Source organism: Monodon monoceros, unplaced genomic scaffold (genome assembly GCF_005190385.1).
Source record: "Monodon monoceros isolate NGI ecotype Baffin Bay Population unplaced genomic scaffold, NGI_Narwhal_1 Super_Scaffold_19, whole genome shotgun sequence".
Taxonomy (NCBI): domain Eukaryota; kingdom Metazoa; phylum Chordata; class Mammalia; order Artiodactyla; family Monodontidae; genus Monodon; species Monodon monoceros.
Window position 1 is genome coordinate 77,027,600 of NW_021703775.1, and position 15,775 is coordinate 77,043,374.

Genomic DNA, 15,775 nt, shown 5'->3' on the forward strand with positions numbered 1-15,775 from the left:
AATACAGGCAAAATCCTATAGAATGGGTTGTGGAAAAATGATGTGAGCTAATATATATAAAGCTGTTAGCATAATGTCTGACATACTAAGTACTTAGGAGGCGTTAAGCTATTATTACTGTTACTAGTACTGTTATTCTGCCTAAAATCTTTCAATTGTTCACTCTTGACTATAGAACGCAGTTCATATTTTCTAGTTCAGGACACGAGTCAGCCTGTGTCTGTGCTGTAAGATACCCCTGCCATACGTCCTGTGATCTAGTATAAAGTAGCTTGCAGTTTTCCATCCCCATTGTATTTTTCATGCCTTGGTACAGATGGTTCCTTTAGCCTAGAAGCTCCCACCTTTATATTTAATTAATTAGTTCTGCATGTTTTAGTTGAAGCATCAGCTTTTTTTGGAAACCTTTTTTTTCTTGCCCTCTTCCTCATGATTTGTGCATTTTTCTTAATGTTTCTGTAGGACTTTTTGTACCTATGTCATTTCACTTAGCCTAATCTTTCCTTTTTAAATTGTTAACTTGCTTGTTTGATTCCTAATTAGATTGAAGGCAGGGCTTCTGCCTTACTCAACTTTTTTTTTTTTTCCGCATTCTTAGTGCCTAGCATGGTGTCTGACACATAGAAGGCACACAGTTTTTGACCATATCAAGTGGATAATGGTAGTTGGGAACTATTAAAAAGATTTTTATGAATGAATCTATGAAAAATTGTATTTGCTTGTTTCTTTTGAGTTAATTTTGTAAGTTCATGAGTGTGTGTGTATGTATGAGTATATATATATATATAATACATATATATGTATGTATTTTGTATATATATATAGACATATATAAGTTTATGGGTAATTGTCATGATATTCATGTTTTTTATTCCTGTTGTATGCAAGTGTGTATACATACCACAATTAGAACAATAAGGGTAGGTAGGAAGCCGTATTTGCTTAGTATCTTTTTGAAAGTAAATCGAAGGGGGAGTAGTTTTTGTGAATTTCTAAACCTTGGGGCTTTAGCATTTTCTGAATTTGCTTCCTATAGTTTTTTCACCAGCACTTACTAAAGTGGACCAGGCTTGGCTTAAATAATGTATAAGGATCAAGAAGTTCCGAGAAGAATAATTTGGGGGTATTCAATTGCCTTTTCTCCCAGTGCGTCCCTTTTGTTGGGTGAGGGCTCGGGGAGCCTGCAGTGGGCTTCTGAGAAGTGGTGCTCAGAATGTTGGAGTGATTCAGACAGACAGCCCCTTTGAGCTTTGACATTAGACCCTACTCTGAATCAGTAAGTAAACTGAGAAATCTGTAAGTTAACATGAAATTGGGAAGATTAACCCTTCTGTATTTTACACAAATTGTAATATTTGTTAGAGCTTTTACTGTGTACAGTTAATGTGGCAGCATGAGTGAGGTAATAATGCTTTGAGAACTAATGTTTTATTTTGTTGGCTTCTGAATGTGTGGATTTATGACTTCGATGTGCATTAATGGCTTCTTTCCATTTCATGTAATGTGAGGTAGTGATCATTTGCTTATTATCTAACTCATCTTTATGGGAATAACTCATATGCCAAATGATATTTCCTGTGTATGCCTGGAGAGAAGGAGCCGGATGGTTGTTAATGCGTTTTTGAAACTACATATCGTAGTCTGCAAACTGAAATAGGAGCTGTTTGGTTCCACTTTGGTATTTTTCAGTTATTGTTTCATAAAGTATATGCTGTTTGAGGATATTTAAATGTGGATTGCAACTTGTTGGCTATGTTTGCCAGGCCATAAATAGTAATTCAGTCTTCTCTTTCTATCTTGAATAGTGACCTAAAAATAGCACATGGAATTAGACATCTTCAGAGCTGTACTATGTTAATCAGGAGATTTTCCTCATATTTCTGATTTTGAGATACCATAAACCAGAGCTTCCTAATGCTGAGCAGCAGCTTGCCTAGTGTAGGTGGGCTGAGGTCCTATCAGCCCTCCAGTGGCCCAGTGGCCCTCTGACAGCGTGAGCTCAGGCTGGTTGCCTCCAGTTTCCAGCAACCTCATCAATTTACCCATAGGTGCCATACAAACGTGATATTCTACGTGTGTCTTGACATGAAAAAGGTTGGGAAGCACAGACTGTTTGAAGCACCCAGATTTTGAAATGAAACATTTCATTCTTGAACTGTGATTCAGGAGCCTCAGGTTATATGGTAACTATTTCTTTTCATAACTTTTTTTTTTTTTTTTTTTTTGTGGTACGCGGGCCTCTCACTCTTGTGGCCTCTCGTTGCGGAGCACAGGCTCCGGACGCGCAGGCTCAGCGGCCATGGCTCACGGGCCCAGCCGCTCCGCGGCATGTGGGATCTTCCCGGACCGGGGCACGAACCCGCATCCCCTGCATCGGCAGGCGGACTCTCAACCACTGCGCCACCAGGGAAGCCCTATTTCTTTTCATAACTTTTAATAAATTTTTTTCCTGTTGAAAAAATAATGTACATTCTCAGTAAAAATTTTAGAAACTAAGAATGAGCAAAAGTAGAAAATAAAAATAAGCATACTATCCAGAGATAAGTACTATTAACATTCCGTGATCTGTTCTTTCAGACATTTTTCTGTAAGTGCTTGTTACTGTAGATATGCTCTGTGAAAGTAAAATGTTTTATAATCTGCTTTCTTCACTTAAAGATAGATTGTTAAGTCTTTTAGGTTGAAGTTAAAGAAGAACTTTCCGAAGTATCTTTTTTGATCTTTTTTTACTGGATAACTTCCTGAGTGTTAAGATGTAGGTCTCCCAATCATCCAAATTATCCAGAAAGTGCCTATAAATTTGATCTCTGAGGAGTAAGTATCTCAGTGTTATACTTGATTTCACAAGCAAGGTAGAACCATCATTAGGCCTTTGTGCAGATAATTGTGTATAACATAGGTAGCAGATTATTAATTACATCTATGTTCATGGAGCTATTGGTTTATAGATTTTCTTTTTTTTTTTTTTTGGTAATGTTTTTCTGGTTTGGTATTAGAGTAGCGCTGGTCTCAAAATAATGAGTTGACAAGTGTTCCTTTTTTTGTTTTATGCAAGAGTTTGTGTAAAATTGGAATTATTTCTTAATTGTTTGATAAAATTCACCAGTGAAACTTGGAGTTTTGTGAGTAGGTTTTTAATTCCTAATTAAAATTTTAAAATAGATATAAAGCTTTTTAAAATTTCAATTTCATCTTCTTTCGGTTCCAGTTTTTTTAATGGAATTTTCCCCTAAATTTTAGCATATATTGGCTTAAAGTTGTTTGTAGTACTTCCTTAGTATCCTTTTATTGTCTGTCAGACCTGTAGTGATGTCCCTCTTTTGTTCTTGATATTGGTAATTTGTGTTCTCTTCCTTTTCTCTTGATCAGTCAGGCCAGAGTTTTATCAGTTTATTAATATTCAATAAAAATAGCTTTTGATTTCTTTTTCTGTTGTTTTCTTTTGATTTTTGCTTTTATCTATATTATTTCCTTTCTTCTGCCTACTAGATTTAATTTGCTTATATTTGTCTAGATGGAATATGGAAATTTATATCACTGACTTTAAACCTTTTTTCTTCTGTAAGCATTTAAGCTTGTAATATAAGCAGTTTTGTTATTGATATCTAATTCTGTTGTGGTCAGAGAACATATTCAATATGATTTTAACCTTTTGAAGTTATTGAGAGTTGATTTATGGCCCAGCATATGGTCTGTCTTCAAAAGAATTTGATTCTTGCATATGGTGCAGTTTTTAGGTATCGTGGTTTACAAATGTTAATTACATTGAGTTGGGTTAGAGCTGTTCACATTTTTATATATGCTGATTTTCTGTCTAGTTGTTCTGTCATTTCCTGAGAGAGGAGGGTTGACATTTCCAAATATAATTGTGTATTTTATTTTACCCGTTCTATCAGTCTTTATGTATTTAGGGGTTCTAGTTTATAGGTGCCTACACGTATTATTTTGTCTTCTTGATGAAATGGCTCCTTTACTGTGATGGAATGTCCTTTTCTATCTCCAGTAATACTTTTTGTCCTGGATTCTATTTTGTCTAATATTATTACAGTCGCTCTAGCTTTTTTATGATTAGCATTTGCATGACATATTTTTTTCTCTTCTTTTTCATTTATCTGTATTAAATGTACATCTCTTATAGAAAGCATATAATTTGTCATGCTTTTTTTTCAGTGTGACAATTTCTGTCATTTAATTGTAATGTTTAGAACATTTACATTTTTTTAAAACATCTTGATTGGAGTATAATTGCTTTACAATGGTGTGTTAGTTTCTGCTTTATAACAAAGTGACTCAGCTATACATATATCCCCATATCTCCTCCCTCTTGCATCTCCCTCCCACCCTCCCTATCCCACCCCTCTAGGTGGTCACAAAGCACCGAGCTGATCTCCCTGTGCTATGCACCTGCTTCCCACTAGCTATGTATTTTACATTTGGTAGTGTGTATATGTCCATGCCACTCTCTCACTTCATCCCAGCTTACCCTTCCCTCTCCCCGTGTCCTCAAGTCCATCCTCTACACCTGCATCTTTATTCCCGTCCTGCCCCTAGGTTCTTCAGACCATTTTTTTTTTTAAGATTCCATATATATGTGTTAGCATACGATATTTGTTTTTCTCTTTCTGACTTACTTCACTCTGTATGACAGTCTCTGGGTCCATCCACCTCACTACAAATAACTCAATTTCATTTCTCTTTATGGCTGAATAACATTCCACTGTATATATGTGCCCCATCTTTATCCATTCATCTGTCGATGGACACTTAGGCTATTGTAAATAGAGCTGCAATGAACATCGTGGTACGTGACTCCTTTTGAATTATGGTTTTCTCAGGGTATACGCCCAGTAGTGGGATTGCTGGGTTGTATGATAGTTCTATTTTCAGTTTTTTAAGGAACCTCCATATTGTTCTCCATAGTGGCTGTATCAATTTACATTCCCACCAACAGTGCAAGCGGGTTCCCTTTTCTCCACACCTTCTCCAGCATTTATTGTTTGTAGATTTTTTGATGATGGCCATTCTGACCAGTGTGAGGTGATACCTCCTTGTAGTTTGATTTGCATTTCTCTAATGATTAGTGATGTTGAGCATTCTTTCATGTGTTTGTTGGCAACCTGTGTATCTTCTTTGGAGAAATGTCTATTTAGGTCTTCTGCCCATTTTTGGATTGGGTTGTTTTTTTGATATTAAGCTGCATGAGCTGCTTGTATATTTTGGATATTAATAGAATGTTTACAGTTAATGCAATTATTGGACTGGTTAGGTTTTACCTTCTTATTTTTCTATCTGTCCTATCTCTTTTCTGTTTCCTTTTAGCATTTGTTCTGGGGTTTACAATGTGCATTTAAAAATTATTTTATTACACAGTGTACATCCATTCCCTCCTACTCCTTTGTACTGTTGTCAAACTTTTTATAAATGCTAAATTGCCACAATATTTATATTATTATTTTTGTCCAGTAACTTTTTAAGGAATTAAAAAACAAGGGTAAATCTTTTATTTTTCCTTCTATTTTCCATTTCAGTTATTTTTCAACTTTTTCTTTCTGTAAACGTTTCCATTTGATAGCGTTTTCCTTCAACTTGAAGAAATTATTTAATATTTCTTGTAATGCAGGTCTGTTGATAAATTCTCTTATTGTTGGTCTGAAACCATCTTTGATTTTTGCTTTCATTTTTGTAAGCTATTTTCTCTGGATATAGAATTCCAGGTTGACCTTTTTTTTTCTTTCAGCTGTTTAAAGATATCATTGCATTGTTTTGATGAGAAAGCAGCAGTCATTGCTGTTATTGTTTCTGTAGGTAGTGTGTCTTTTTTTTTCTAGTTGCTTCTAAGATTTTCTCTTTTTCATTGATTTCAGGAATTTGGCTCTCATGGGACTTGATTTTTTTCTAGTTTTCCCGCTTTAGGTTTATTGAGCCTTAAGATCAGTGGATTCATAGATTTCATCACATTTGCAAAATTTATGGACATTATTTAAAATTCAAATGAAATTTCCTAACTTAGTCTCTTTTTTTAGGCTGTGGTGGGCAGCCTAGTCTGAAAGTAGTTACTCTGGGTTTTTTTTTTCTTTTAATTACAAAAGCAGTACATACTTTGAACAAATTCAAACAATGCAGAAGTAACAAATAGATCGTTTTATCTTCTCAATTTGCATTCTTCATAGAAACTTATATTAATGGTTTAATATAAAGCCTTCTTTGCTTATATGAACGTGTACATAGATGGATTGACTTTTTTTAGGTAAAAAAACAAGATCATCTTATGTATTTTGTTCTTCATCTTGCTCCCACACTTACTGTATTGATGATGTCTTTCCCAGTCAGTGTGCACAGGTGTAATCCAGTCTTTTAAATGAAGCCACAGCATTCCATTGTGAGAATGTGAACCACGTTTTATTTATCTGTTCCCCTCTTAGTAGAAATTTAGATTGTGTATGGTGGCTTGTTTTATTCTTTCTCTTCCCCTCTTTGTCCCTTTCCCCCTCTAACAGCACTGGAAAAGACATCTGTTTGTCCATGGGTGTAGCATACAAAATGTAGCTACTGCCATATTTCTTTCCTGAAAGTTATACTTATTATACAACTATGTAAAAGGTATGATTATAAAGCTATTTCTTTTCTCCATTGTCAGCACCATATGTTACCTATTTCTAAAATATTCATCAGGTTTGGCAGAGGGAAAAAAGCATCTCATTTCCAATTTGCCTATGTTTAGTTAAATGGTAGGGCATATGTTAAGTTGCTGTGTTTTTTTTTTTTTTTTTGTGAATTGTTAGATCGTATCCTTTTGACTATATTCCTCTTGGATTATCTGACTTTTCCTTATTGACTATTTTCTTACTTGACTATTTCCTTATTATTTCTATATAGTATGAATGTTACCCTTTGTCATATATGTCGCAGATATTTTTCCCAATCCATTTGTCTTTCAAATGTGTTATAGTGTCTTCTTTTTCCTTGGAGCATTTTTTTTTTTTTTTTTTTTGGTAACTGCATTTGTCACTTTTTTTCCTTTATAGCTTCCAAGTTTTGTATGCTGTCACCTTTCTTATTCTAGGATTGTAAAAATTTTCTCATATCTTCTACTAACACTTTAATTTCAAACATTTAAATATTTAGCTCCTCTCCATGGCTTTTAGCGCCACTGGTTTGCGCTTACTCACTGGTTCTTGATGTAAAAGTCAAAGAATGTTTGGGAGAGAGTGTTCATTGAACCCTTGGTGATCGTCCCATGGTCACACCCAGCTGTTTTATGGCAGCACTGAGAATAAAACCCGGTGTTCCTTCTTTGTAATTTTTTCCCTTTTCCAGTTCTAATTTGGGTACATGAGCACTGGATTGAAGTGTGCTCCTTTAGCACTTGAGTGCTGTCGTGTCCCAGCCGAGCACGAAATGCTGGTGATAAAGTTATGAACAATACGGACACAGCACCTGACATTTTGGAATTTATAGTTTAATGCATAAGGCAGACAATAAAAAGTAGACAAATATATACTGATTTGGGATAAGAGCTGTGAAGGGCATGAAATCATTGGAATGGAGAAGAACAACGGAGCCTCGAGGCTGCTTAGACAGGGTGGTCGGAGCACACTGCCTAAGCAAGCAAGATTTAAATTGAGACGTGAAAGATGGAAAGGAGCCAGGGACCGGTTCGGGGAAGAGTATTCCAGGCGGAGCAGACAGCACTGACAGGAGCTCTGAGGTGCAAGCAAGCTCGGCAGTGGGGCAGGTTGAAGGGGCCGCAGCCAGTGCAGGATGAGCGCGGCTGTAAACGGTTTCACCAGCAACGTGGCAGTTGTCACACCGCTGGTTAACTTTATCATCAGCCCGTTTGAATACTTTTCAGAAAACTCCATTGACACTGGCTTTGTACAAATCTGTGCTGTTCGTTCCTCTCCAAAACCACACAGGGTGCTGGAAAAATCTGATGATAATGTCTTTCCTTTCACATTGTTATGTGAAATCTTCTCTTGTAATGAAAACATATCTTTATCTGGGTCAAAACACATGCCGAGTTTTCTGGAGCTGCTGGTTATAACTGGAAGTAATAGTAAAAACAAAGTCCCTTCAGGTGGAACTTACTTCAGACAGATATGGAAGGTAGTACATAAATCTATTTATCCTCCTGTCAAAATGAAGAGGAAAGATGTTATCGCAGGTAAAACAGAGACAATGGAAACATGTTGCTGTGTTTCTTTAGAATGTGAATACTTTTCAGGACATTAAATTGTCCTCTTGCTGGTGTTTGTGTAGCATCTGTGTATTTGTGGGTCTTGAAGTATTCTGTTGTTTATCATTTTGTGCTTAAGTTTACTTCTGAGTTTCATTGTTCTTTTAAAGCTGAGGACAGAGAACTGATCTTTTTCTTCATTTTATTCCCACCTTTAAAAAATTGCTTTTCCAAAGTGTATGCAGTATTTCGTTAGGCTTTAATAAAATTCCCTAGACCCTCCTGTGTTCAGGGGCCTCTCTTGGCTTTTTTTGGCATGCTTTTTACCTTTGAAAAATAGTCAAAATGAAGAAACTCGTTGACATCTGGTATACTTTTCCCATATACAGAACGTATTTTACATATATTGCAGAGATTAGGGGGGTTTAAATTCTACCGTACCTCTGTTAGGTGGAGAGAAGACTTCAGTTATATAATTCACGTTTAATTGTTAGTCCCTGAGGAACGGTAAACCCTTAGCATTACTTTACCCCGTTACTACAGATTTTTCTGAGAGGCTGGGGCTTTGCTCATTAGTGAAACGTTAATCACTTTCTGTTCCAGGTCCTGGGATGGCAGTGTTGAGTAAGACATTGTCTCAGAGACTTGTGGGGGAAATAATCATGTAAACACCATCGTCTGATGTGATAAGTACTATGAGAGACTTCTGTACAGTATATTTGGGGGCACATAGAAGAGGGCAGTCAGTTCTGAAGAGTGTCAAAGAAGGAAGAGGTGACAGTTTGTTACCACAGATGGTTTAACAAGCAAGTACCCTCGGAGTAGCATTGGAGATGAACATTCTAGGTAGAAGCAACAATGTGCATGAAAGACACAGACTGGAGTATGCATGGTTTATTTGCCAGGTGGTTGTGTTATTGGTGGGTTATTAGGTGTATGATGGAGGAAGGGCGGGGAGGTGAATTGGAAAGCTCTGATGGGACCATTGGTGAAGGGCCTTTTATGCATGTGGAGGAGTTTGGACTTGATTTTTTGGAGATGGATAAACATCAGGGATTTTAAAGCAGGGGAAAGATGTGATCTCTTCATCTTTCTCTTTTACAAAGATAACTTCGGGTACTATTGAGGAAGGATTAGAGGGGAAGAGCCTGAAAGTGGGAAGACCCATTAGGAGGCTGTCATGAGAGTCTAAGCCAGAGATGATGAAAGCCTGAATTGCGACATTAGCAGAGGAATAGAGAGAAGGCAATAAATTTCAGAAACATTTCTGAGTCAGTAATCCTCAGGCTAAATCCAGGCTCTGACTGAGGGGCCGTGTGTTGTAATGAAGTGCACACTGCACGGGAAGGCAGCATGCTTACATTCTGGGTTTGTTCTGATTGTGACTCCTGGTGTCACCTTGAGGCTCCTAATCATTTGGAATTTTTGCTGGTAAAGGGAAGGCACTGGTCCTACCTGGCTCTTCAGTTCTGGGATTCTAATAAGGGGAAACAGGAGCAAAGGAAACATCAGAAACCTCAGACAAACTTAAAACAGTTTAGAGTTTCACAGCCCCTTTCTCTTTTGCAGCTGGTAGCCTTTCTATTGTACTGAAAAATTCGGAACAGAAGAAAATACTGGTGTCGGATTATTAAGGTGTTGATTCTCAAAATCTTATAATTTTGTAATTGATTGAGAACAGTTCCTGATTCAGTTGCCTAATATACATATGTATTCTTTTCTCTTTCTAATTCTGTCAGTATAATCCCACTTTGTTTTTCTTTACCATCTATATTTGAAATACATATCTAAAAGATCTCAGTTGACATTTTGAGTTTTTTTTTTTTTTTTTTTTGCTTTTGGAGGAACTTAACTCACTGGATTGGAATAGTCTCCTGCTTAATCTTTATGCTTTTGATGTCTCGTAACTTCATAAGTATTTTGAGGTATGTCGTTCCTGAGCCTTTACCAGATGAGGGCGTGCTCAGCATTCAGCAGACCACTGGTGTCAGTAGACTTTGCTTCTTAAGTAAGTGGGGCAAGGCTTGTCACGGTTTACATTTTCCACTCTTACTTGAAGTGGCTTTCTGGGAGCTGTTCTTTTCTACTGAACAGGAGTTTTAGAGACCCTTAGGAAATGATGTCATACTTGAATACTCTCTTTAGCTGCAGGAACTATAGGTGTTAACTATCTTCATAATGTTAAAAGCACTTCTTTTCTTTTCATTCTAGTTCCAAAAGACCCAAAACCCCAGTGGAGATGTGTGGCATGGAGTTACGATTGCACCCTGCTGGCCTATGCCGAAAGCACGGGAACTGTGAGAGTGTTTGATCTCATGGGAAGTGAACTCTTTGTTATAATCCCGGTATGTACATCCCTTAAACTGAAAACATTTTTTTTTTGACTACCTTTCACGTATGAATGAATGTGATGAATGAATGAATGAATGAATGAATGTGATGAGAGAGGAACTATAAATGTAAATCAGAATAAGCTGTGAACTTAAGATGCTTAGATCTAGTTAGAGATCTGTACGTTAAGTATTTATTCTTTGCATTTTGTAATGCACTATCCAGACATAATCTACCATTATTGTAAGATGGTAGTAAGTAAATACTAAATCGAGGTGCAGAAAGCTGTTGTAAAGTTCCAGCGCAGGAAAGAAGTCAGTGGGCCCTTGCAACAGAACCGGCCTGGGAGGAGTTAGAATTTGTTACCCTAAAGGGATAGAAACTGAAATGGAGAGTGGAGAAAAAAATTAATGGTGGTAATAACTTATATTTGTATAGTGCTTTGTACTTTATTAATGACTTTGATATACATTCCTGTTTAATATTCACAACACCCTTTGAGTAGATTGGGTACTTATTACCCTCGTTTTACAGTTTAGAGACCATAAATTGTGAGGAAGTAAAATGACTTTTCCCGTGGTAATCCAGTTAATTAGTGTCTCTTTTAGGAATTCGGGGCTCTTTACTTTGTATCCTCCTTCCTCAAGTGAACAAAATAAAGGGGCAGGTAGAACAGTGGTTCTAATTCTGGCTGCATCTTAGAATCACCTGCAAAGCTTTATAAAGAAAAGAAAAAGAAAAACTAAACAAATTGCTGGGTTGTCCAGGCTCCCCCCACAGAGAGTCTGACTTAATTGATCTGAGTGAGCCCTGGACTTTAATGTTTCAGGTCTTTAAGCTGATTCTAATGAGAAGGTAGGAGTGAGAACCAAGGATATAGAGAATGATTTTTGTTCAGAAATGAGTGGAAAAACTTGAAAAAGTACATTGGGCTCCTGGTATAGAAGTTCTGGGGAACCAAACTAAGTAGGTTGAGTTACTGTTTTCTAGACTAGCATTGTCTAATAGAAATGTAATGTGAGCTATATATGTGATCACGTGTGTAATTTAAAATTTTTTAGTAACATTAAGTTCAGCAGGTGAAATTTATTTGATATATTTTATTTATTACAACATATCTAAAATGATTACATGTTGAAATGACAGTGTAAAAATGATTGATGAAATATTTCACGTTCTTTCTTTGGTACTAAGTCCTTGAAATTTGGCGTGTATTTTTATATTGCACATCTCAATTTGGACTAGCCATGTATCAAGCGTTCAGCAGCTACATGTGGCTGCCCTGTTTTATTGAGCGGTTCTAGACAATGCGGAGCCATTCAGGGTAGGAAACTTCATTATGTGCTTCACTGTGTGTGCTAAGGTGCACATGCCCTCCAGATCCTCAGCAAATATAGCCTGATATTTAGTTGATAGAAAAAGGCTGGCCTTGAGTGAGTGTTTTAAGTGTCCTTCCCTTTAAATTGCTGATTAGGCAAATGGAAGTAACTGGAGGCATTTTTCTTTCTTTCTTTTTTTTTTAGCATTGGTTACTACTGGCAGTGGAAATTAACATTTGAGAGCTTATGTCTGAATTCTATATGGTAGAATTCTTTGAGGCAGAATGATAGCATTAGTTTTTTTTTTTTTTTTTTCTTCTTTTTTTGCAATGGAAGTATAGTCTGAACAGAAATTCACTTACTAGGTGAACATCTCACCCAAAGAGGCTGCTGTGGTTCCAGCCTGTGGTTGGGGGAGGGCTGGTCTAGAGTTGGGTGTCTAGTTCTAGGCACTTAGGTTTACATGATTCTTCACATACGAACAATTCTGGGCTATCTTACTTAGAAAGGATACCTGGCAAGGCTAGTGTCTTGAATATCCTTCAATTATACATATGTTAACTTCTATCTAGTATCTTTTTAGTAACTTAATTTCCTCCTCTTTCACAGGCATCTAGTTTAGCAGGTGATCTGAGCTATGCCATTGCTGGGTTGATATTTTTAGAGTATAAAGCAAGTGCACAGTGGTCTGCAGAACTCTTGGTCATCAATTACCGAGGAGAACTTAGAAGCTACCTTGTAAGGTAAAAATGCACTTTATTTGGGATGCCCTGTTTGAAATAATGTTTATTTCTCTGCTTTAGTGTCAGATTTTGGTGCTTTTTTTTCCTTGTAGCATTTTATTATGAAAAATTACAAATATAAAAGGAAGGTGGAAAGACTTTTGTAGTGAACTCTCATATACCTCCACTTAAATCCTGTTTAGCATTTTACTATACTTGCTGTGTCGTATTTTGACCCATCTTTCGATCTGGCCATTAATCAGTTCTATTTTTTAATATATTTCAGAGTCAGTACATATATACTTTAGCATGCATATCATTAATTAAAGTTCATTAATTCAAGTTCAATGTTTGATTATAGTCTTCTTTCATTTGAAATAAAATTTGCATACAGTGAAATGCACAGATCTTAAGTGTACCAGCCCGTGAGTTATGACGAATGCATACACTTGTGCAAGTCAAACCCCTGTCAAGGTACAGAACATTACCATCATGCTATTAAGTTCCCTCACGCCTCTTCCCAGTAAATCTGTGTCCACACCCACCCTCAGAGCAACTGCTGTTTATAACGTTTTTCCATCATAGATTAGTTTTGCCTGTTCTAGTGATTTACATTAACGGCCTCAGAGAGTATATACTCTTTTGTCTAAGTCTTCTTTCATTCAGCTTATCTTGAGGTTCATCCTTATTTTTACATGTATCTGTAATGTATTCTTTTTATGGCTGATTAGTATTTCATTGTATGAATATCTCATTTGTCTTAGTTTGGGTTGCTGTAACAGAATACCATAAACTGGGTGGCTTATCAACAACAGAAATTTATTTGTGACAGTTCTGGAAGCTGGAAGTCTGAGATCAGGGTGCCAGCATGGTCAGGTTCTGGTGAGAGCCCTCTTCTGGGTTTCAGACTGCCGACTTCTTGAATCCTCACATGGTGGAAAGAGAGCTAGTTAGCTCTCCAGCCTCTTCTTATAAGGACACTAATCCCATTCATGAGGGTTCCTTTCTTTTGCCCTACCTAATAGATCCCAAAGACTCCTCCTCCAAGTACCATCACATTGGCATTAGGGTCTTATATGAGTTTTGGGGTATACAGACATTCAATCTTTGGGGGTCACAAACCTTCAGTCCATAACACTCATGATTTGTTTATCCATTCTTCTATTGATGGACCTCTAAGTTTCTGGTTTCATGAATAAGGCTGCTATGACTAATCTTGTACAAGTCTTTTTTTTCTAAAAAATATTTGTTTATTTATTTGGCTATGCTGGGTCTTAGTTGCAACACGTGGGATCTTCATTGCCACATGTGGGATCTTCTTTGAGGCATGCAGGATCTAGTTCCCTGACCAGGGATCGAACCCCGGGCCCCCTGCATTGGGAGCACAGAGTCTTAACCACTGGACCACCAGGGAAGTCCCTGTACAAGTCTTTATGGATATATGCTTTCATTTCTGTTGGGTCAATATCTTTGAGTGGAATTGCTGAGTCATAGGGTGGATAGTTTGGTTTTATAAGAAATTACCAGAGCTTTTTCAAAGTGGTTATATCATTCATATTCCTACTAATAATTTATCAGAGTTCTGGTAGTTTTATATCCTCAGCAGTATTTGGTGGTGTCTATCTTTTTAATTTTAAACATTTTAATGGGTATTTAGTGGTATCTCACTGTGGTTTAATGGTATTTATTTCTTATTTACCTTCTTGAATGTAGTGTTGGAACAAATCAGAGCTATCAAGAGAGTCACTGTTTCAGCTTCAGTAGTCATTACCCTCATGGAATCAACACAGCTATTTACCATCCTGGGCACAGGTAAGCAACTGTTTGCTCTCGTATTTGGTGGAGTATTAGGTGGATGTAGAAGTCTTGGCACAGTTTCAGAGAGAAGAAGTTGTCCGTTCTGATTTTTATTTTGGTTTCTTTATTTCCTCCCCTTGTGTATAGTTATCCTAACATCCGTAATATTGTTGCAGTCATCTTCTTTTTTTTTTATTTTATTATTTTTGGCTGCGTTGGGTCTTCGTTGCTGCACGCAGGCTTTCTCTAGTTGCGGTGAGCGGGGGCTACTCTTTGCTGTGGTGCACAGGCTTCTCATTGTGGTGGCTTCTCTTGTTGTGGAACACGGGCTCTAGGCACACGGGCTTCAGTAGTTGCAGCACGAGGGCTCAGTAGTTGCGGCACATGGGCTCAGTAGTTGTGGCTCGCAGGCTGTAGAGCATAGGCTCAGTAGTTGTGGTGCACGGGCTCTGTTGCTCCGCGGCATATGGGATCTTCCCAGACCAGGGACCGAACCCGTGTGCCCTGCATTCGCAGGTGGATTGTTAACCACTGCGCCACCAAGGAAGTCCCTGTTGCAATCATCTTCTGAACATTCATGCTCATCTGTTTGGCAGACTGAGCTTCTCTTGAGTCCGATGGGGCACTGGGAATATCCATTGAGGAATATCTTCTCTCTTAGTTCTCTAAATCTTATTTTTCTTATCTGTAAAATGAGGCTAATACATAACACATAGCATTGTTGAGAGAGTTAAAAAATAGTGCATGTGAAATGCCCTTGCATAGAAGGGCCTCAATAGATGTTCTTCCCTTCTCCTTTCCTTCTTTGCAAGTTAGGGCTGCATTGATTGCTGCATAGTCGATTCCTACCACTACAGGCACAACTGTGGATTCAGTTCCAGACCCCTGCAATAAAGGGGATATTGCAATAAAGCAAGTCACACGAATTTTTTGATTTCCTAGTGCCTATAAAAGTATGTTTAGACTATACTGTAGTCTGTTAAGTGTGCAGTAGTATTCTGTCTAAAAAAAATGTAAATAGCTTAATGAAAAAATACAAAACAAAAAACAATTACAATAGTAACATCAGAGATCACTGATCACAGATCACCATTAACAAATATAATAATAATGAAAAAGTTTGAAATATTGAGAGAATTACCTCTCAATATTTGCTGATCTAGTAGGTGTAAAAGAGTATCTCATTGTAGTTTTAATTTGAGTTTCCCTGATAACTGATGAGATTGAGAAACTTTTCATGTGATTGACCATTCATATTTCTTATCTGTAGAATGCTTTTTTATATCATTTCTTATTTTTTTATTGGGTGTTTGATCTTGACATTCTTCTATAATCTGGATATTAATTCTGGGTTGATTATATGCATGATGAGTATCTTCTCCCAACATGTGACTTTTTTTTTCCTTATAATTTACCTTTTATTTTATGAA

The 15,775-nt window shown here is 37.1% G+C and overlaps 1 protein-coding gene across 3 annotated transcripts in view; it reads left to right on the forward strand.

Moving 5' to 3' along the window:
* NBAS (neuroblastoma amplified sequence) overlaps positions 1-15,775 on the forward strand; it is a 339,068-nt gene that overhangs the window by 13,537 nt on the left and 309,756 nt on the right. For 2 of the 3 annotated variants that reach the window (XM_029231716.1, XM_029231717.1), the window contains exons 7-9: positions 10,388-10,521; positions 12,436-12,569; positions 14,262-14,360. In XM_029231716.1, coding sequence (XP_029087549.1) covers positions 10,388-10,521; positions 12,436-12,569; positions 14,262-14,360 — 367 coding nt within the window. Of the gene's footprint in view, positions 1-10,387; positions 10,522-12,435; positions 12,570-14,261; positions 14,361-15,775 lie in introns of those variants that run through there. The other variant, XM_029231719.1, reaches the window with a different exon arrangement.